Source organism: Vanessa tameamea, chromosome 18 (genome assembly GCF_037043105.1).
Source record: "Vanessa tameamea isolate UH-Manoa-2023 chromosome 18, ilVanTame1 primary haplotype, whole genome shotgun sequence".
NCBI classification, from domain to species: Eukaryota; Metazoa; Arthropoda; class Insecta; order Lepidoptera; family Nymphalidae; genus Vanessa; species Vanessa tameamea.
Genome location: NC_087326.1, coordinates 11,158,693 through 11,178,349, shown reverse-complemented (window position 1 = coordinate 11,178,349; position 19,657 = coordinate 11,158,693). Strand labels below are relative to the sequence as shown.

Below are 19,657 nucleotides of genomic sequence, written 5' to 3'. Positions count from 1 at the left end.
CAAATGGTCTAAGCGACATTTTCTTTCTTCAGGCAATGCACTTAGTCTACAAAGCGCTAGAGAAACATGCCGTGCCAACGACGCTGCCTCCAGAGTTGCGCGCGCGGCCCGCCAGACCTCCTTCAAGGCCCCCCTCGCGTCCCCCTTCCAGACCTCCCTCGCGGCCTCCCTCCCCGCAGCCACGCGTGCCCCCGCCGCGACCACAACCCCCTCCACAGCAGCCGCAATCGAATGCGTCTCTGCTCGAGGGATTGCTGGATTTGTCCAGTGTGAGTATAATAAATCTTTGCTACATGCTTATAAATGTATATATTATTTATAAATCTAGCAACCTTAACTATTTCTCCTTAAAAAGTTTTATTTATGTTTTGTCTCTCGTGCGAAAATTATAACATATAATATATTTAATTCTATAATTATGTAAAAGAGTAATTATACATTGTATAGTAAGGAAACATATTATGGCGAGGAGTAACGATCGTATCCCCCGGCAGCCCCCAGCCCCCACTCCCCCTGCGACCCAGCAGTGGATCACCCCCAGCGAGCGCGCAAAGTACGACTCGCAGTTCACAGCCGCCGACACGGACCGGGACGGGTTCGTGTCCGGCGCGGAGATACGGCACGTGCTGCTCGACAGCGGCCTGCCGCAGAAAACGCTGGCGCAGATATGGTGAGCGAAACACGACGTGTCGTTTTGTGAATAATAAAATCCAGACACTAACATCACTACCAATAAATAATAAGTTAGTAAATAATTAATCGATTACATCATCAAATAATAAAACCGTATCTCAGTGTCTTACAGTGGTAGCGTTACACCGGTGAAATACAGAACTTTGATAATGTCGGCAGGGCGCTCTGCGACACGGAGAGCACGGGCAAGCTGTCGCGCCACCAGTTCGCGGCCGCCATGTGCCTCGTGCAGCGCGCGCTGCGCGGGCTGGCGCCCCCCGCCGCGCTGCCCGCCGCGCTCGCCGCGCCCGACGCGCCCGCGCCGCCCGCGCCGCCCGCGCCGCCCGCGCTGCAGGTAACGTGCACCCCCCGCGCCCGCGCCACACACCCGCACCCCCGCCGCGCCCGCGCCGCCCGCGCCGCCCGCGCCGCAGGTAACGTGCCCCCGCGCCCCCGCCACACCCCCGCGCATTCCTGCCCCGTTGGACCACGCGCCGAGCTGCTCCAAAAAACTCTCAGTGGTGCTCTCGTTATAAAGAAGAAACTTCAGTATCGTAAACATCATAGATCATTCTATTACGATCTTTTGTTTATTTTAAAAAATACTCTTAGTTGCCGGTTTTAAACGAATATATTGTAATTTAAATTATTAAACGCACAAGGCACATTATTTGAAAGATCCCTTTATTAGGTGTTCGAATACAATTGATATTATCAATACCCGACGTATCGCTGTCGGTGGTGCAGGTACCTCACGCTCAGCCGCAGCAACACGGCCACGACGGTCACGATAGAGATCAAAGTGAAGCGTCGCTTGTAAACAGCTTCGACGTCGTTTCGCACCACCACCCTCACAGCTCCAGCTAAAACGCCGTCTTGCCAGCAACTTGTCCGTGAAATATTTATTTAATCTTATAAAATTATAGTGTGGAACCAAATATATTGTAATGATATGATGAAAGCCCGCGGCTTCGCTCGCGTTTTAGGGGTCGGGCGTCAAAAATAAAGCTTACTTCAACCGCGAAAGAGCGACAGACGGACACACATACAGAGTTACTTTCGCATCTATAAGATTGTTACCTGTATACAGCTGCATCGCGATATTCGACGGGATTGAATATAATGCGATCTCTGGCATCCAAACGTGCTCGGCCTTCGCTTCTTCGATCTAAATCCTTTGAGGATCCCGTTCTGGTACCGATTCGCCATATTACTGGTATATCGCGAAGAATTGTCCTAACATATCGTAATTTAAACAATTATAAATCGAATATTTTACTAATTATTGTAAATCATCGTGGTATTAAGTTTTTTGAAAGTGATTGTGTATATTTGAATACCTCATAACTAATTTTGCAACGTACAAATGTCTGCTTGTTTTTATTGCTTTCCCGTTTGAATCTATTACACCTCAAAAGAATCGGAATAATTCCAAGATTCGATTCTAATTAAACACGCATTCTGTGGGAGTCATGTCGAATAACTTTGAACCCAGAAGACTTGCGTATTTCAATGCGTGTCAGTATCGCAGTTCTAGTGCTTAGCTCGAAAGATGAGTCAAGAAAAAATATTATTGTCTTTGTCCGTCGAAAAGTTGACCGTCGAAAGGCGTAGCTTACAGATTGTTACTGATAAGTTTTATAATCATAAATCACAATAACGTTCTTCGGAAAACAGGCGTCGTCGTTGCTTTGAACCAAAACTATTTCAGGGTGTGCAAGTATTGTCGTCCTGTCGTACTATGGATGGGAGGGAATAGAGAGAGCAGAGTTCTGTTTGCGCACACACGCCTGCACAATAATATATTAGTTCGTCGAGAACCGACTTTAATGCGTGTATCTTTAAAATGCAACAATTATAATAGTCAATGCCGCGTTTACGGTCGTGTTCTGTGATGAGTTTCGAATTTGGTCATACACCTGCAGTATACTCTCTTAAGGCTACATATAGATATATTTCATACCCCGGACATACGATGGTAATTTCTTGCCCCGGTGAAACAAACATAATATCTCGAGTCGCATCCGGGGGCTGCGGGGGTGTCTTCTGACATAAAGAATACATCCCCGCGCTATTATTAACTTGCTCTATAATCTCGTTGGATTTAGAACGAATCTCCACTGTATTGTCTTTGCATGGTACCTAATGTTATGAGAAATCATTATAATTGTACATTTTGTAGGAGATGATTTCAAGACGGAAACGAATACTTTTTCTATTTAATCTTTTAAGATAAGTTCAACTTTATAATCTATCCTTCAGTTTTTGAAACGCTTCTCAAACTCAGTTAACTAAATCAGCTTGAACCTAAATTCTCATTGGGCGTCTAATACGTCATCAGCTTCTACCGACCAATCACCTTTCAGACTCGAGCCAAATAAGTTCATTTAGACTGTTGATTATCTTTGATTGAATTTGAACATTTAATTTTTTTAAACGGAAATGTTAAGAGTGGTCTGTCATATGCTTTGCCATAATGCGTAAACTATACTGCAAAAGTCGATTATTGATTTGATAGACTAAAGAAATAAACTTAGTTATTATTTTCCATTTGTAATGAAATTTTGACTTCAATAGAAGAAAATTGATTTAGTGGTGAAATTGTGTAATTCTAAATAATATAAAATGTTTACCTTACATAATCCGATCATAATTTCGTTGGGTCTTGACTGAATCGATGTTACATTTCGAATGAACGCTGGCAATATATCAGAACGACAGGGTATTCCTTTGGGAAATGCTGGTAAAAAAAAGTAAAAATAGCTTTAAGGCTTAGGTGTTTCAGTCAAATACTGATATTTACTTGGTGATGGTTTGTCCAAGCCCTAGTCTGGGCAAGTACCACCCACTAGTACATCACATATTCTACCGTCAAAAAGCAATACTTGGTACCGTTGTGCTCCGGCTTCCCTTGGTTCCCAGGGTTTGTGGTGCATTGGTAATATAAGGAAAGCTGAATATTACTTACAGCCCCAATGTCTATGGGGGTGATGGCCATTTATCATCAGATGGCATATTTGTCCGTCCGCCTATTAATATAAAATAATGTGAATTTTTTTTTTGCTACGTTACGTTACAATAAGTTGAATATTAACTTGACTGTATTTACACATACTATTAGGGTAGCAGGACAAGGTCAATGAGCTTTTCTTTTTAAAACACGGTTTAATGAGTAAAATATTATTAAGTATTTTATCGGTAATATTAAAATGAATAGAAAATTTAGTAAAACTCCGTTTCAAATAAATTAACAATCGTAGTTCACTCGTATTTTTTTTATCGCACTGATAATGTTTTATAAATTATTTATATTATGATGTTATTTTCTAGCCAAGGTTATCTTAAAAATGTAGGTCGTCAGTGCATCGAATGCATACGAGAGCAGTGCGAAAAATTACCGTGAAATTGCTTCTGAAATGCATTTGCTAAGTATTGAAACTCGATCATTTGTGTGTTGTTTATTGTGAGAATTATACAGTTTTATTATGAACTGTCATTTTACGTGCTCGTCAAGCGAATAAGTTGATAGAACATTACCGTAGAAGATTTCACGTGTCTCGTTATCAACGATAATATTTGGAAGATTTTGGGATGAATCCTTTGTCACCTAAAATTGATGAAATGGTTCGTAGTTCCGTTATGTATTTATATAAGAATTCGTAATAAAGGAATTGTTGTTTGTGTCATTTATAAGCACCTCCCCAGACAAATGTAACAATGCAAAAACTATATCATAAATGTATACAAATAGTTACGTGGGACATTTATTTAATTAACGTATTTTGAAATATTTGAACGTGTATCTTATGATTAGTTTAAATTCGGTAACCTTTGTAAATTCTGAATAAAACTTTAATTTTTTTGTGTACAACTATTCGTATGTTTACTTTAAAGTAAGGATATTTTTAATAACTTAGAGTTGTATGCAAAAATATTTTTTCCTTGAGGGCCGGTTTTCTTCGAGTGTGTCTGGTACGAAGTATATACTGTACGAACTGAAGTACATACCTTTTCTCGCAAGACTTTGGTATAGCTTCATAGACCAAGAATGTAAATTTTTAGTACATCTGTGTGATGCAAGTTAATTTTAAATACCTTGTCAGAGTCAATAATTCCTACAAAACAAATGCCATATCGTCGTCGTCTGCCCACCGAGTCACATCGGCTGCATTCGCTCCAAACAGACCAAGATTTAAAAACGACAAGGTCGCGGCTTATTCGTACCGGTGGTGACGGATACGGGCCCCGGGACGATTCTGGCTTTACCTGAACAGTGTTAAAATTTTACAATGAAAATGATACATTACTAAAACATGGAATTATATATAAACATACATTACATTTGGGACTAAATATTAGTGCAAGTGCAAGGCTTCAAATATACTATAAAATGTATGGTTTTCAAACTGTTAGCAATAATAGACTTTGTAATCTTAGTACGTCTAATATCTGTTGGTCAAATTTCCTTCACTACATGACGTGACTATGTTCTCTATTTTATATATTATGACCTTCCTTGGAGTTAAAGCTTGCATTATAACAAATTCATCAAATTCAATTCAGTGGTTTGGCCGTGAAAGAGCAACAGGCAGACAGATACAGACAGGATACAGAGTTACTTTAGCAATTATAATATTTGTATAGATTGTCTGTTTTTAAATACTATTAACATCCTGCTTAAAAGTCTGGTTAATAGTTAATCTCTTAAACTATAATACTAACGATGTTAAATAGCTCTTCGTCTACTACTTCCAGCATTACAAAGCCACCGTAACTGTTTCCTAATTTACACTGATACACCCCAGAGTCTTCGATTCGCGCGTAGTGTATTGTGAAATCAGTATCCCTTGTGACAGTCTCTTTTTCTTCTATTATGTGAAATATTTCGTCTGCTGACTGTAAATAAATATATAATTGTCGTAAGTTGTAGTATAACCTTCTTGTCGGATTCCTTCCTCCTTGATCGTTTGATTGTCTTGATTTAATGTCTATATAGTCTGTCATGTCTAGTTGTCACATTCGATGGAAGAATGGACCCAATATTAACATAAAAATATCCGTGTTTAAAATATTGTATTGTATGTAGAATGTGGATACTAATTTTATCTACAACATACGATACAATTATTATTTATACTGGTAACCGTAGAATCTACATAAAATGTTCAGAGCGTAATACGTAGATGTAACTATAACTCAACGTCAACTTACATAAGATCTAGACGAATCATATACCTTTATGAATCACTCCGTCCTTTAATGAAAACAGTATGAAAATCTTTTCGGTAGTTTTTGTGTTTATCGCGTTCAGACAGACAGTCGCGGCGGTGATTTATAATAGAATGAATCCACTTTTATATTATTGTACAAATGTAATCGTTGATATAATTTTACCTGGGCATACAACCATGTACGCTGGTCACGTTCAGCTGGCGACACACACAGGTTGCATGGCAGCCTCGCTGCTGAACCTGAATACACTCTCACGATCTCATTCGGCAGTTGAAGGGATTTTGTCAAGCTCTGTGTCAAGTGTGACAGGCATTCGTAGTATTTGGACCAATTATGTGATATTATCGATAATTTTTCTTTATCATTCCCTTAACAGATATACAATGTAACTACTTAGGTCATATCATCATCTTAAATATATAATTCAATAATGGTACTTTTTTTAAATCAGCTGATTGTTATTATAGATTTAGAGTAGGTAAGACACCGCTTGTTTATTAAATAGTATGAAAATGGAGCGCGTCATCCTGTTTACATCTGCGATGACCTCACCCCAGCCATACTTGAACATCGTAATACAGTGCACCCCCGGTGATCCGACAAACGTTTTGCAGGGCTGTGTCGGACTATCGAATTTGTCGGATTATAGAGTACCACCTAAGACCCCCTATAGTCCGGATTTTTTACAAAAGAGTACCTCGTAATCGGACAAATTACAGATCCAAGATAAGATTCTATATGTTATACTACCGGTATCACATGTCAAATTCAAACTAAGCAATCAGCGTCATAACAAAAAACGCGTCGAGCCCAATAGTGGTAGCGCGTACAAGCTGTAACCTGCTCAATCATGCATCATCTACATTAGCGAAGATTGTCAAAAAGTATTCAATAATGATAGACATGAGTCCATTGTAAGTGAATGACAGTTTTTTGACCAAGAAAATTACTTATCCGATGGCAGGTTTAGCATAAACTTCGGTCACGCTTGGTTCCACGACCAGTGGCTTAAAATCTATTCTTAATCTGTATTTATTATCTATTCTGCTTAAAATACACCATACAATTATTGTTTAAAACTAAGAAGTATCAGCATGTGATTAATTACATGGGGACGGTTCGTACGATGAATGATTAATTAATGATCGTTGAATGAACTTTGATAATTAAAAAATCTATTCGTCTGTTTTCTATCAATAAAACATTTGTAGTCTGTTATTATCCTTGAACGTTACCTGATATATTTAACTTACCCGGGTATTCTAATTTGGTATCTTCAAATTGCTTATTTAATTTAGTACCAGATTCGTACATGATTCCGTGTATTTTTATCAGTTCCAAAACTTTTTTATTTACTATTTCTTTAATTTCTATGTCAACGGTAAGTGACATATCTGCAGAGACAAGTAATATTATAATTATGGATGTATTCATTGCGACGCGTTGTTGCTGGACACAATGTCAGAGTGATAGTTAACGTTGGTTTGATTTAAGAATACTCAATATTAATAATGTTTTATAATTTTGACTGGCGAATACAGTTTTCACCTTTTTCTTATAGGTTTGTGTTCGGAATTTAAAAAATAACTATGCTTCAAATTTTTTAATGGATACACGATTTTAAGGTACTTTTGTATAACTTGATCGTTTTATATACAACCAGTGCCAAATAAAATGCCTGCTGGGCTGTATAATTAAGATTTGCCTTATAACATACATTTAACACCTACATTGTGCTAACTTTGAAATTGTTCCTCACAGAAACCGGAACCAGTAAGCCTGGGCCCACAGCCGACCCCGGAGATGGATGCGATCGCGCGCGAAGTGGACGCGCTCGCCCGGGAACGACTCGCGCTGGAGGCGGAGCTGGCCGCCAAGCAGCGGGAGGTCAGCGTGAAGAGCGGGGAGGCGGACAGCCTTCAGGTAGAACATTAACTAACTCATCATTCTGTTGTTTTGAATATTCAGGCCCGGCCGCTTGCCTCCTGCGAAATATAATTGGAAATGCTTTAGTGCGTGTGTTTGTCTTGATTGCCCATCTGACAAATACCATCAAGTATTTGTCCGAACCCACGGTGTAGATTATTCAATGATTTCTGGAAATCAATATATAATCTTCAATAGTTCGGCTGAAATATCGGCAAAAATTGTTGAGTAACTGTCATTTAACTACAACTGTTTTTCTCTTTCAGAGTGAGTTAGATACTCTGACGGCGACGCTAAAACAGTTAGAAAACCAAAAAGGCGAGGCGCAGAAGAGGTTAAACGATTTAAAAACACAAGTGAGTTTTCACCGTTCGAACGAAATGTTTTAATATTTCTCGCGGAGCAATATTCCTTCTTGGGATACGCCGAGTACATTTTTTATGAAAATATACGATTCCACCCTAAACACGAGCGGCATCGGCAGGTGGACAAGCTGCGGTCGCAGGTGTCGGCGCAGGAGGCGGCGGCGGCGGAGACCGAGGCGGAGGTGTCGGCGCGCCGGGCCGCCGCCTCGTCGCTGCGCGAGCGCGAGCGCGCGCTGCAGCAGGAGGCCGCCGCCGCCGAGGCCGAGGCCGAGGCCGTCACCGCGCAGCTCAGCCGCACCGTGCTCGCCGTCAGCCAGGTCAGCCAGCCGGCGAGTCTGTCGGCAGCTCGTCAGAATATTACGTGCCGAGTGCACGTAGAACTTGTCACTGAATCGAATCATTCGTTAATCGTGAGGATGCGATCTCTGCCCCCAGGCGAAAATCAAAATAAGTCACCTCGAGGAGCAGCAGCAGTCGCTCACGTCGGCCGTGGAGGCGCTGGAGGCGGGTGGGCCGGGCGCGGCCGGCGTGCTGGCGCTGCAGCCGCTGCACTCCACGCAGCAGCTGGCGCAGCTCGTGCGCGGGACCACGCCCAACGACGCGCTCGTCAGTACACCCACTACACCGCTTCATCCGCACCATATCTATGACCATAACGTACAAAATTTATGCTATCCTGTACACCTCTTTTATACCCTATTGTACACGACTACACCTGTTTTTCAACCATACTCTTTGCTGCACGGATCACCTTGTACTGTCCCCCACTTTACATCGAGTAATATGTATAATAGCTCTAATTGCGACTCTAACTGTTGCTCGGAAGGTGTTTCTTGATGTATCTACCAAACGATCGCATTTGCAATCGCAGGAAGACGAATCTTTCTCCAAGAACGAATTCGGCGCGATGAACGGCTCGAGCGGCTTCACGTCCGACCCCTTCAAAGACTCCGCCTTCTCGAGTGTCCCTCACAACGACCCCTTCGCGCCCACGGCGAACTCCAACCACTCCAAGGTATACATGATCATTTGTATGATTACATTACGTGAATAGTTAAACATTGCTACTTTTAAAATAATTACTCAGGAATATATGTCTCTCGTGCCGGAAATTACTCTGAGTCAGTGACCAAAACCGAGCAACCCAAAGTATTGCTTAGTTGTGGCGCGAGTGGCGCGCAGGGAACAGGCGCCCACGAGCCGCCCCCCCGTGAGACGAAATGTCGCCTCGGTTTCAGGACGCCTTCGCTGCGGACGCCTTCGCCTCGGACGCCGACCCGTTCGCGGGCGACGCCTTCGCGCCCGCCGACGGACCGAAGCCCGATGACGTGAGCCCCCGCTTGCTTATCTGTAGTTCTGTGCCCGTGACTTGCGACTCTCGTCGTTCTCCGACCACTCCCTTTCTAAATATATCTTTTACTATCTTGGGATTTAATATTACGATTTTTTTTGGAAAAGTTTAAGTGTGAAGTTAGAAAAAATAGTTTCGGAAGTAAATGTAGCATCTTATATTTTTCATTATGATTTAATTTTTGTTTCGAAAAATTTAATTCGACGGAATAGATCGACGGAAACCTGTAATATAATGACGTCGCCGCACTCGAGCGACTGTACGATTCTAATAGTTTCGATGCTTCACTGCCATGTGATGGGCGACGCCTTACTTTTTTAGAATGTTTAAAACGATTACGAGGAATGTACTACGTGGAACCTAGAGACGAATGCGGTACATTTCGGAGGCCACATCAGTTACAGTTGCTGTTTGTAGAGATGTAGCCCGAGGAGGTTGCGGCGATCGGTGCTGTGTGCATATACTCATTTCGGAAGTGATAAAACGTGACCGTGCCCGATGTATCCCATATTGGGCACGGTGCTTATATGCCTACACTCTTGGTGTTTGTCAATGATGCGACACGTGCATTCGCTCCCGGAGCGGGAGCAAAGCGACACGCTTCGCATCACGTAAAATGTTGCGGGACAACGTGATGTGCTGTGCAACGCTGCAGCGTCACGGAGATCGAGTGTTGCACGTCATATTGCGGGACAAAATGTTCCCTAGCTTATTTCGATCGAATGAACCGATCGATAACGTTACGGCTATCGCGAGTTAGTTTCCGAGGGGGTCTCGTACAACGAACGGTCGAGGGAGGCTGCTCTACCGACGCGCTCGTAGTAAAGTGGTCGCGTGCGATGCGCAGGCGGCGTGGGACGCCGACCCCTTCGCGGTGCTGCACGCGCCCACGCGCGCCGGCGCCGCGCCCGCCGGGCCCGCCGCGCCCCCCGCGCCCGCCGCCGCCGCCGCCGCCGCCAAGCGCCACAAGACGCCGCCGCCGCGCCCCGCGCCCCCGCGCCCCATGCCGCCGCACAAGGTGAGCCCCGCGGCGTTCGCTGACACGTCACGTTATCTTCTGCCTCCTGTCGATACCGGCAGCGAGAAGTTTTTGACTCGATTTAAAAAATTTGGATTTCCGTCACGAGGTCCGTGGGGACCGTTTCCGTTGATGCTTTTAATTTTTGTTTTTTATAAAGGAGTTTTTAGATTTTCAGATTATTTTTTGTGTTACACGAAGTTATTTTACCCCTTCTCCCGACTTAGTATAGCGGCATGAAGCGAGTAGCCGGCGGTTGCGAGATACAAGCTAAATATGTATTTTTTTTATTTTTTACGCTGCAGAGAAAGTAAATAAAAAATGTATGTAATTTTTTTTATCTGTGTAGAATGCGCGTCCTTTTTTTAAACAGAGAATGGCATTTTGTTAAAATACAGTTTATTTAATAGCCATTAGTAGAACGACGTGCTTCTTTATTTTATTTTACTTTCTCTGTTGCGCATAATGCCATTCTCAATTGTGCACACGAGGCTTTGAAGGTATCTTTCGAAAAACACATTATGAAACGCGAACGTAAAATCTTACGAATTAAAATAAAAACTATTATTTACATTTATACGAGTTTAAAAGAGATGCCTTCAAGATGCCAACGCCCTTAAGTCTGCCTAAACTAAAATTCAAATTAAAAATCTCAATTTTTTTTTTTTTTTGAATATTAGTCGACGCCATTTTGTTTTGCCTAGCGCAGCTTTATCGGGACGAGCGTTTAATTTGCATTTATCATATATTTTTGTTTATCTTATTCCTTCGTTCGCACGTATTAACACCTTTTTTATATTTATATGTTGCATGCTATTTGTGTATTTGTTAGTTTGGCATTTGGTCTAGATTATTATTGCCTCTAAAATAAAAATAAAAACATTGATAAAAATAGTTGCGTTAAAATCTTTTTAGGTATTATTGTAAGGTAGTGAAATTTTTTTTTTATTTTTTTACGAGCCTAAGGGCAACAGGGTGGTAAGTGGGCACCATCGCCCATAGACAATGGCTCTGTAAGAAATATTAACCATTCCTTACATCGCCAATGCGCCACCAACCTTGGGAACTAAGATGTTACGTCCCTTGTGCTTGTAGTTACACTGGCTCACTCACCCTTCAAACTGGAACACAACATTACTGAGTACTGCTGTTTGGCGGTAGAATATCTGGGTGGGACCCAGACGGGCTTGCACAAAGCCTTACCACCAAGAAAGTTGTAGTGCCACCTGCCTGTATGTGAATACTGATTTTAGTTATACTTTATACCTAAACACATCGATAAAGGCTGCTGTTAGAAGGTTAAATTACCAAAACCCGCTTTTGACTAATACAATTTTCCTCCTAAAATTCCAAGTTTCTGCATTCTTCCATTGTTATGAATAATTAAGTTTCTAGTTGTGAGTTGAATGAAATATGTTTGATATAGGTTGGGACCACCCGCTCATCAGTAAACAGCAATACTTAGTACTTCCGATTTGAAGGGTGAGTGAGCCAGTGAAACTACAGTCACAAGGGACGTAACTTAGCTCCCAAAGTTGGCGGTGCATTGATGTTGTAAGGGATGGTTAATATTTCTTACATCGTCAATGTCTATGGCCGGTGGTGACCACTTAACATCAGATGACCTATTTGCCCTTCTGCCTATCTATTACATATGTATGTATATAACAAATTTATGCAGGTATGCCTTGCATAAAGCACTACCCCTACCACTAAGTTAATGCTGATACTTTTAGCGCCTCGGGTTTTATGTAAAGGCATTGATCCCGCATCTGGTCTATTCGCATTATGAGAGTCAGACCATAGTCTGTTTGTGTCTTCACACAAAGCATCGATTATCTTTAGCAGTCGCTTCAGTTAGCTAATTTTAGAGGATGTCAGCGGCTGATATGTAATTTCATTCAGGAGGAAACGATTATTGTTAGATGTTTGAAATTATATTCGCCAGTATTTAAGTCACTTTTTGTAATTGAATGTCCAAGCGTACCGATATAACAGCTCGTCAACTATTTGTAGGGCGGTATAGTGGTTGTAGTGCGTGGCTAATACGCTTTGTATGTGCATGACGTCCTCTCCGATTGTATTTATTTTTCATTTCTTATTTATTTTTATGTATTTTTCATATAATTTTCATTAAGTGATAAATACTTCTATGTAAATAATACTTACGAATATTGTTATACGTCCACAAAGAGGCACCGGCGGAACTCGTAACAAAAAAAAACTTTAAAAATGAACGCTCTCAACCCGATATCTCACAGCGGAGCCGCGAGCGTCGGCCGGCGCCTCGCGTGCGCGTGCGGTCCACTAACATGCTAACACGCTCGTGCTTGTCCCCACATTGCAGCGCTAAGCGGACGCGGCGGACGGGCTCTTGTGCGTACACCCCACCCCACCCACACCCGACGCTCCCCCACCCTCGCCCTCTCACCCCCTCACTCACACACTTTGTGTTCGCCCAGAACGACCGCAAACCCGCCCTCGACTTCACGGAGGATCCCTTCAAAGACTACAGATACGAGGACCCCTTCAACATAGAGGACCCCTTCGCCGACGTCGTCGACGCCAAGAAGATCGACCCCTTCGCGAGACCGACGTCCGTCGCCGGCTTCGACACGGACTCGTTCGGCCCCGCCTCCGCCCTCAACGGCGGCTTCGCTCGCCCGCAGGACCGCCACGGCGGCCGCGTGTCTGCCCCGCCCGGCGGGGACCCCTTCTCGGCCTCCCGCTCCAACAACAACGAGGCGTGGGCCGCGTGGCCCAACGACAACTGGGCCATGGACGACGCGTGGACCAAACCCACGCAGGACGCGTGGGGCACGAATACGTCCAAGAGCACCGCGAGCGACTGGAAGACCGGAAACTGGGCGAACAAGTCTGACAACTGGGCGACCGACTGGGACAGCAACGCGAACGCGAGCGCCAACGCCAACGCCAACGCCAACGCCAACGCGAGTTCGGATCCCAAGAAGAATTTGAACGAAACGTGGCCGTCGAACACGCTGCCCAGTAAGAAGGAAAAGTCGCCGAAACCGGTCAAGTACGCCAAGTCGCTAGTGCACACGATAGGAGGCATCGGCCGGACGAGGCAAAACAAGGACAAAAAAGCGAAGTCGACCGAATCCAAGAGTTCGGAGTTCCTGCCGACGGAGGAGCAGCAGTGGGCGTGGGCGGCGGCCGAGTCGGCGCGCCTGCAGGCCGAGGCCGACGCGCGGCGCCGCCAGGAGGACGCCGAGCTGCAGCTGGCGCTGGCCATCTCGCGCCAGGAGAAGTGACCCAGGACTCTCATGTCTCTGCTGCGGGGGAACAACCGCGCGCGTTGACGCGAGCGGTCGTTCAGTCGTAAGGACTATATTGGCGTGCGTTGACGAATTGTCCGATTGTGAAGTCTTGCCTTTAACTCTCGAAAGATTTGTATCGAAGGATTCGTTTGAATCGGTATTGAATTATTTTGTATATCGTTGCTTTCGAATGAATCCGCTAGTCATTATCGAGAATCAAAATCTCGAGTCTTCGATGAACAAACGGGAAAATTTGAGTTATAAATCGCTTGCAACTGAATATTAAGCGAACGAGTCATTCATACGAGCGGCTAAGCGAGGGAAGTAGAGAAACATTAAAAAGAATTTACGAGTAATTTAATTTATTAAATTTAAGTGTCTTTGAGCGCTGTAATTCGAAAGAAAAAGTATATTTTAATTTTTAAACCGCTTCATTTGTGCCCAAGGAAAGGTAAATTTAATATGAAAGATTGATTATTTATAAGTTTTTATTCCATAATTATTCGATTACTTTTAAAGAATTAATACAATCGACTTTACCTTCTAGAGAACCACCAGAGGCACCACTGCGGGGTATAACCAGTACAGTTTCTCAGCAAACCGTTGTTAGTAGGAATGACCCGTTTGCTTAGTCTTGAATACATATATGATTATAGATCTGATCACTCAGGAAGGCGTCCTCCGAAATAAATTATCGGTCTTTATTGGTATGGGTGACGTTCGTTCTTATAAGATGTCTTAGTGTGCGTGGGATACCTATTGTAAGTCATGAATAAAGACAGCAAAAAAATTTAATATTATATTTGTCAATACACACCGATAATTTAACGAAGGAGGAAGGGGGGGAGTGTCCTTCGTGAGTGAACATATCTACACTACATAATTACTCATAAAAAATGGCCTAAACCTTTGTAATATATAAAATGATGTACAGTCCTTAGTTTTATCGTTTATGGTTTAATTATTGATAAAATATTTATAAAATCGGATGCGAATTGCAAAAAGGCGTTAACCTGGGGTCCCTCTTATTTGACATATTTATTATATTTTGATGTATATAAAGTAAGATACGGATAATACTTGGGATTACAATACTTTGAAATTGGAATGTATACGTCTATACATAGTTCAACTTCCAAAAGGAATTTCGTTCGTAACATGTGCTTTTGTTAAGTTGTATACACCCAAAACATTATTTACTCAATTAATCGATTCTCGATTTATAATTTTTGATTGTATAATATTTACGAGTGGTATCTGTCCTTACGTATGTTTTTATTTACCGTTATTTTGTATATAATGAATAGTTATAACTTGTACAAAGATTCCATTCGATGCAAATCGGAGCGACTTCGATAATGATCAATCAGGGGCGCAATTGGAACGGACGTATAGAAGTTTTCGAATTTATATGAACAGACATTGTTTAATGTACAATTTTTTGTTGTCTCGGTAATGTTAAATTGTTTTTATTCGACATGATTTTTAATGCAAATATAATTCGATTTTTAAAATTAAAAACAAACAATAGTACAAGTAAGCTTTGTTTTGATTATGTTTTTTAATTTTTTTGGATTGTTGTAGATCAAGGAATATTGTTTACAGTACACGGTGACGTCGCTCGTACTTGGCCAATTATTTGTTATTTAATATTAGATTGAGTGAATGCAATATTCCGAAGCGCTAGTTATGTTACGTTTTATTTAATTGCATGTTAAGAAAATTATACGTTTACGGAGTTTTTGGTAAAATCGAATCGTCCAGCTATGTGTAACTTTACCACCGATTGTTCAAATAATATTTATATAACCAGCGCCTTGTTATTTATATATCTATAAGATCAATTTAACAGCAATAATCGAACGAATGTTACTTAAGTTTGTCTATCGTCTTCTTGTCTATGGTGCCTTCAATCGTCAGATAAATTGGATTTGAAGAGGTCTCGTGTCCTGTCATTTCATCAAAAGAAATTATAGAACTGTGAATCTTATTACAATGAGATTAACCCGATAATAATGTATCACGTCTCCCAATATGTTAGTAAGTTTAAAGCGATTCTTGTAATATTCAGCGGAGTCGTCTGAGCTGTCTATAAAGCTTTTAAATTATACTATTACATTAAATTTGTTCGATATGTTTAAAATTCTTGTATCAAAAACGTTTTTCATACCAAATTGGTAGTTTTTAGCTTAGCTACGTAGGTTAGCATCGGGCAAAACTCGCTTATGTGCGCACGGGCCGTAAGCCGCCTCCGGTACAATAATTAATCTAGTATGCACGCTTGCCGAGACATAAAACTACCATTTTCTCGATGGCAACACTGAATCTTTCTACTACGAGTATGTCTCCGCAAGCCTCTAGTTGTTTAGGTAAGTGATTATGTAAATGTAAACTTATAATGTAACTATTAATACCAACGTGTTTATGGATAATATCCTAAAAGTTGTTATCTCTTTCTTAGGCGCTGTTGTTTATGGCTCATCGGTCTGCGTGGACGCCATGTTTGTAGCATTTCATATGGTGTTGTCAGTTGAATAAATCTATCTATTTCTATATTTATAGTGAAATGTTTCTATGATACGTTTGTGTTCTATGATTAATGTAATTCGTGTAATTATAGCTTGTTCATATTTTGTAAATGTTATCATAGATGTATTTATTTCAGACGCAATCGTCCTCAGTCAATTTGTATATTTGTTTTGTAGTATAAATTATGTAATTGTAATATTAATGTTCTGATTCTTCCAAAGTCCACGCGGCCCGAGCGACCCGTGTCTGTTATCAGAATATATTGTAACGTACCTTCAATGATAGCGGATTAAAAATGATACATTAATTCTTCGACGTTGACGTGTATATGTGTATTTAAAGCTATAAATAATGTAATTTTGGTAATATTTATATTTAAGTGATGCTTAGGAATCCGTTCATCACACCGAAGCTTGCATTTTATTTATAATACGAATGTTGCTAGTTAAAAAAACTTTTTAATTGCATTATAAACATATACAAGAATGCTACATAAATTGGCTTTTAGACAAGACGTTTTTAGAGTAAAATAATGTAATATGCCTTGCTGTGAGGAGCGGATTCTCAGAGCCGGTAGTGACGGTGCGCGGGACTCCGACGAGTTAAATAAAGATGGCCGGCGTTTGCTTCTCTTTCGCACTTACTGCACTCGAGCGAAACGGCGATATTACTTTGTAATGCTAATCAGTATTATCCGGAACCGCGCGCCTAGTATAGAAGCAAATTGGTTCGTTATATTGGTGGTAATTAAATAAAGTATAAATATACTTCATTTAATTAAATTTATAAGTATATTATTATGAAAGCAAATGTGAAAAAGCTATGCTTCTTTGCTCGTTACACCTAGCGACATTACGGCCATTGCTGCCAACATCATCATGTTGAATCATCTTCGTGGTAGGTTAGTAGAAACCATTTATCCATATAAACGAAATGTATTGAAATAAAATAATATTCATATTATAGATTCATCACAAAATTATCATTATTATTCGTTGTTGCAATGTATGTAAATTATAGAAAACGCATTTATTGAAGTTTTATACTGTGAATAGTTTATTTTACTCTCTCGTGATTACGACTTTTTGTTCGTCGCTTTTGATATGCAACGAATTGTGAGTTAATATCTAGAATCATTCCAAAAATTATATGTTAGCGTTCATGTTACCTTCACAAACGGTCCTCATCAAACTTTCATCTCATCATTTTAATATAAGGTATACGAAAACTACAACAGATAAAACACATAATCTCATTCTGGCCGAAGATACCATAACATATACAAAATATAATGTGTTTTTTGCTGATTATTTAATATTTCTCCTACTATTTCTTTGTATGTTTTTGTCATTGGTAAAGTACAATTATCATATCAAAACGCTCGGGCGTTCGTATGTTATTCGTTGATAAAAATGTTTAATTATTATTATTGTGATCTAGTGCTGTACTTAGATGTTCTAAAATGATTAGCGGAGTAGCGAATATCAACACTGACACACCAAAGGTCGGATAACTTTTCTCACGTGTATTGCCAGTTAATAAAAATATCATATCATTAATATATATATATAATTAAAAATTATCGTATGATTGATTTTTTTTTTCTACTGGACGTTGTTGTGTCATTGTTGAGGTATAATTTTTATTGCGTAGGTTTCTGTGTAATGCATAAGCCTTTGTGGTATATCTTTTACAGAGAAAAGGCTTTAATACATATTTATATTCAATCATTAGAGTAGTTTTCTACAAATCAAAATAATAAACAACACATTGAAATATTGACACCTGTGTGTGTTCAACGATAATGCAATATGAATATTTTTTTTTCTATTGAAATGTTGCCAGATTACGTATTCCAAATTTAAATGTAAAACTATATTTCAATATTAACATATCGCATGGATTCACCCCTAATACAGAAGCTTTTATATTGCGTTAATATATTTAAGCATTTTCTATACATTTTCTTAACACAGGGACCTATTAAATGTGAAATTCGCTGTCGTTTCGTATTGAATATAGCTTTTGTTACGGTTACAAATGTATGCACTAGATAATGCGAATTTAGATATGATCTTGTAGGTAATATATAAAAAGTTAAATGTTTGTATGCAAGCGAGTTGTGTATGTTTCTATTAATTTAGCGTGTTGCTATGACAACGCCATCTTCGAATTGTACACGCCTGTATCAATCTTGTTGTCGTTGTAAATTTTGAAGCACGTATATAAACTCGACGCCTCGTCGCAATAGTGTTGCTGTCTGTACGGATAAACTTCAACTGAGCGTGGATAAGACATGGATGTGTTAGAAATAGTTTAATAGCACTATTAACGACCTAAAATAAATGTTACGTGTTATTTTGATTGGCTGTGTTCTGTTGCGGCATTCACTCGAAATATGTTTTATACCACACGAGACTTTTTAATTTTGACGGATTATATACAATTTTCGAATAAGTTTCGACTAATATATCAAAGTCAATATTGAAAAGTTGTTCGTGTGTTTTAATAATATATGATGTAAATGGGAATTGTCATATAACTCGGTCAGGTACAACGTGCCGGCATACGTCATTACCCGCTGAGACCCATTGTAATGAAACTATGATATTATATTAATATGAAAATAATTCCTGAGATAATAAAATGAACAGCATACTGTATATCCACCTGAGTTTTATTTTATTATTATCATTATCATATCAACTTTATTTATATATTTAGCTTCATACTTAAATAACAAGCGATAAATGCGATAGGTACTCAAATTTAAATAATTATTCATTAAAATGACTTCTTATCCATAGATTATTATAAAATGACAAAAAGCGATATCAGAATAATTATGAATACTGACTTGATAATAGGACTTCATGCCCCCCCTGCGTAGATAAAACTTTATATCTAGATACAATTTTTTGTAAATATATCATTCCCTGTGAAGTTTACGCTATTTGTATTTATTATCAATACTGCAAAGGATAAAATTATCTACAACTTTTGTTTTAAACATTTTTTTATACTACAAAACTTTCGCTTTACTTTATAAAACGAAAGTTTTGTGCAGTCTAAATACTATTTACTTATGTATTATGTACTTATGATGAAATTTATAATTTGCTGCAATCGCCATTTGAGTAATTCATGAGATTTTATATCTGACCATACCGGAATACAATACCTTAATATCAAATCATATGGAATATACCATTAAATAACCACTAGCAACAAATAGAGTTAGTCGTTTAACTGTAAAGTTTATTCGATTATTATAGCTCTTACA

General features: G+C 40.0%; 1 protein-coding gene across 1 annotated transcript in view; it reads left to right on the top strand.

The window, feature by feature from the left end:
* LOC113398973 (epidermal growth factor receptor substrate 15-like 1) overlaps positions 1–19,039 on the top strand; it is a 30,915-nt gene extending 11,876 nt beyond the window's left edge. Inside the window, exons 7-17 of the mRNA XM_064217634.1 lie at positions 33–269; positions 495–670; positions 853–1,027; positions 7,696–7,827; positions 8,097–8,186; positions 8,315–8,512; positions 8,631–8,801; positions 9,067–9,210; positions 9,434–9,523; positions 10,394–10,564; positions 13,027–19,039. Coding sequence (XP_064073704.1) covers positions 33–269; positions 495–670; positions 853–1,027; positions 7,696–7,827; positions 8,097–8,186; positions 8,315–8,512; positions 8,631–8,801; positions 9,067–9,210; positions 9,434–9,523; positions 10,394–10,564; positions 13,027–13,839 — 2,397 coding nt within the window. The 3' untranslated portion in view covers positions 13,840–19,039. The remainder of the gene's footprint in view (positions 1–32; positions 270–494; positions 671–852; positions 1,028–7,695; positions 7,828–8,096; positions 8,187–8,314; positions 8,513–8,630; positions 8,802–9,066; positions 9,211–9,433; positions 9,524–10,393; positions 10,565–13,026) is intronic.
* The last annotated feature ends 618 nt before the right edge of the window (positions 19,040–19,657 follow it).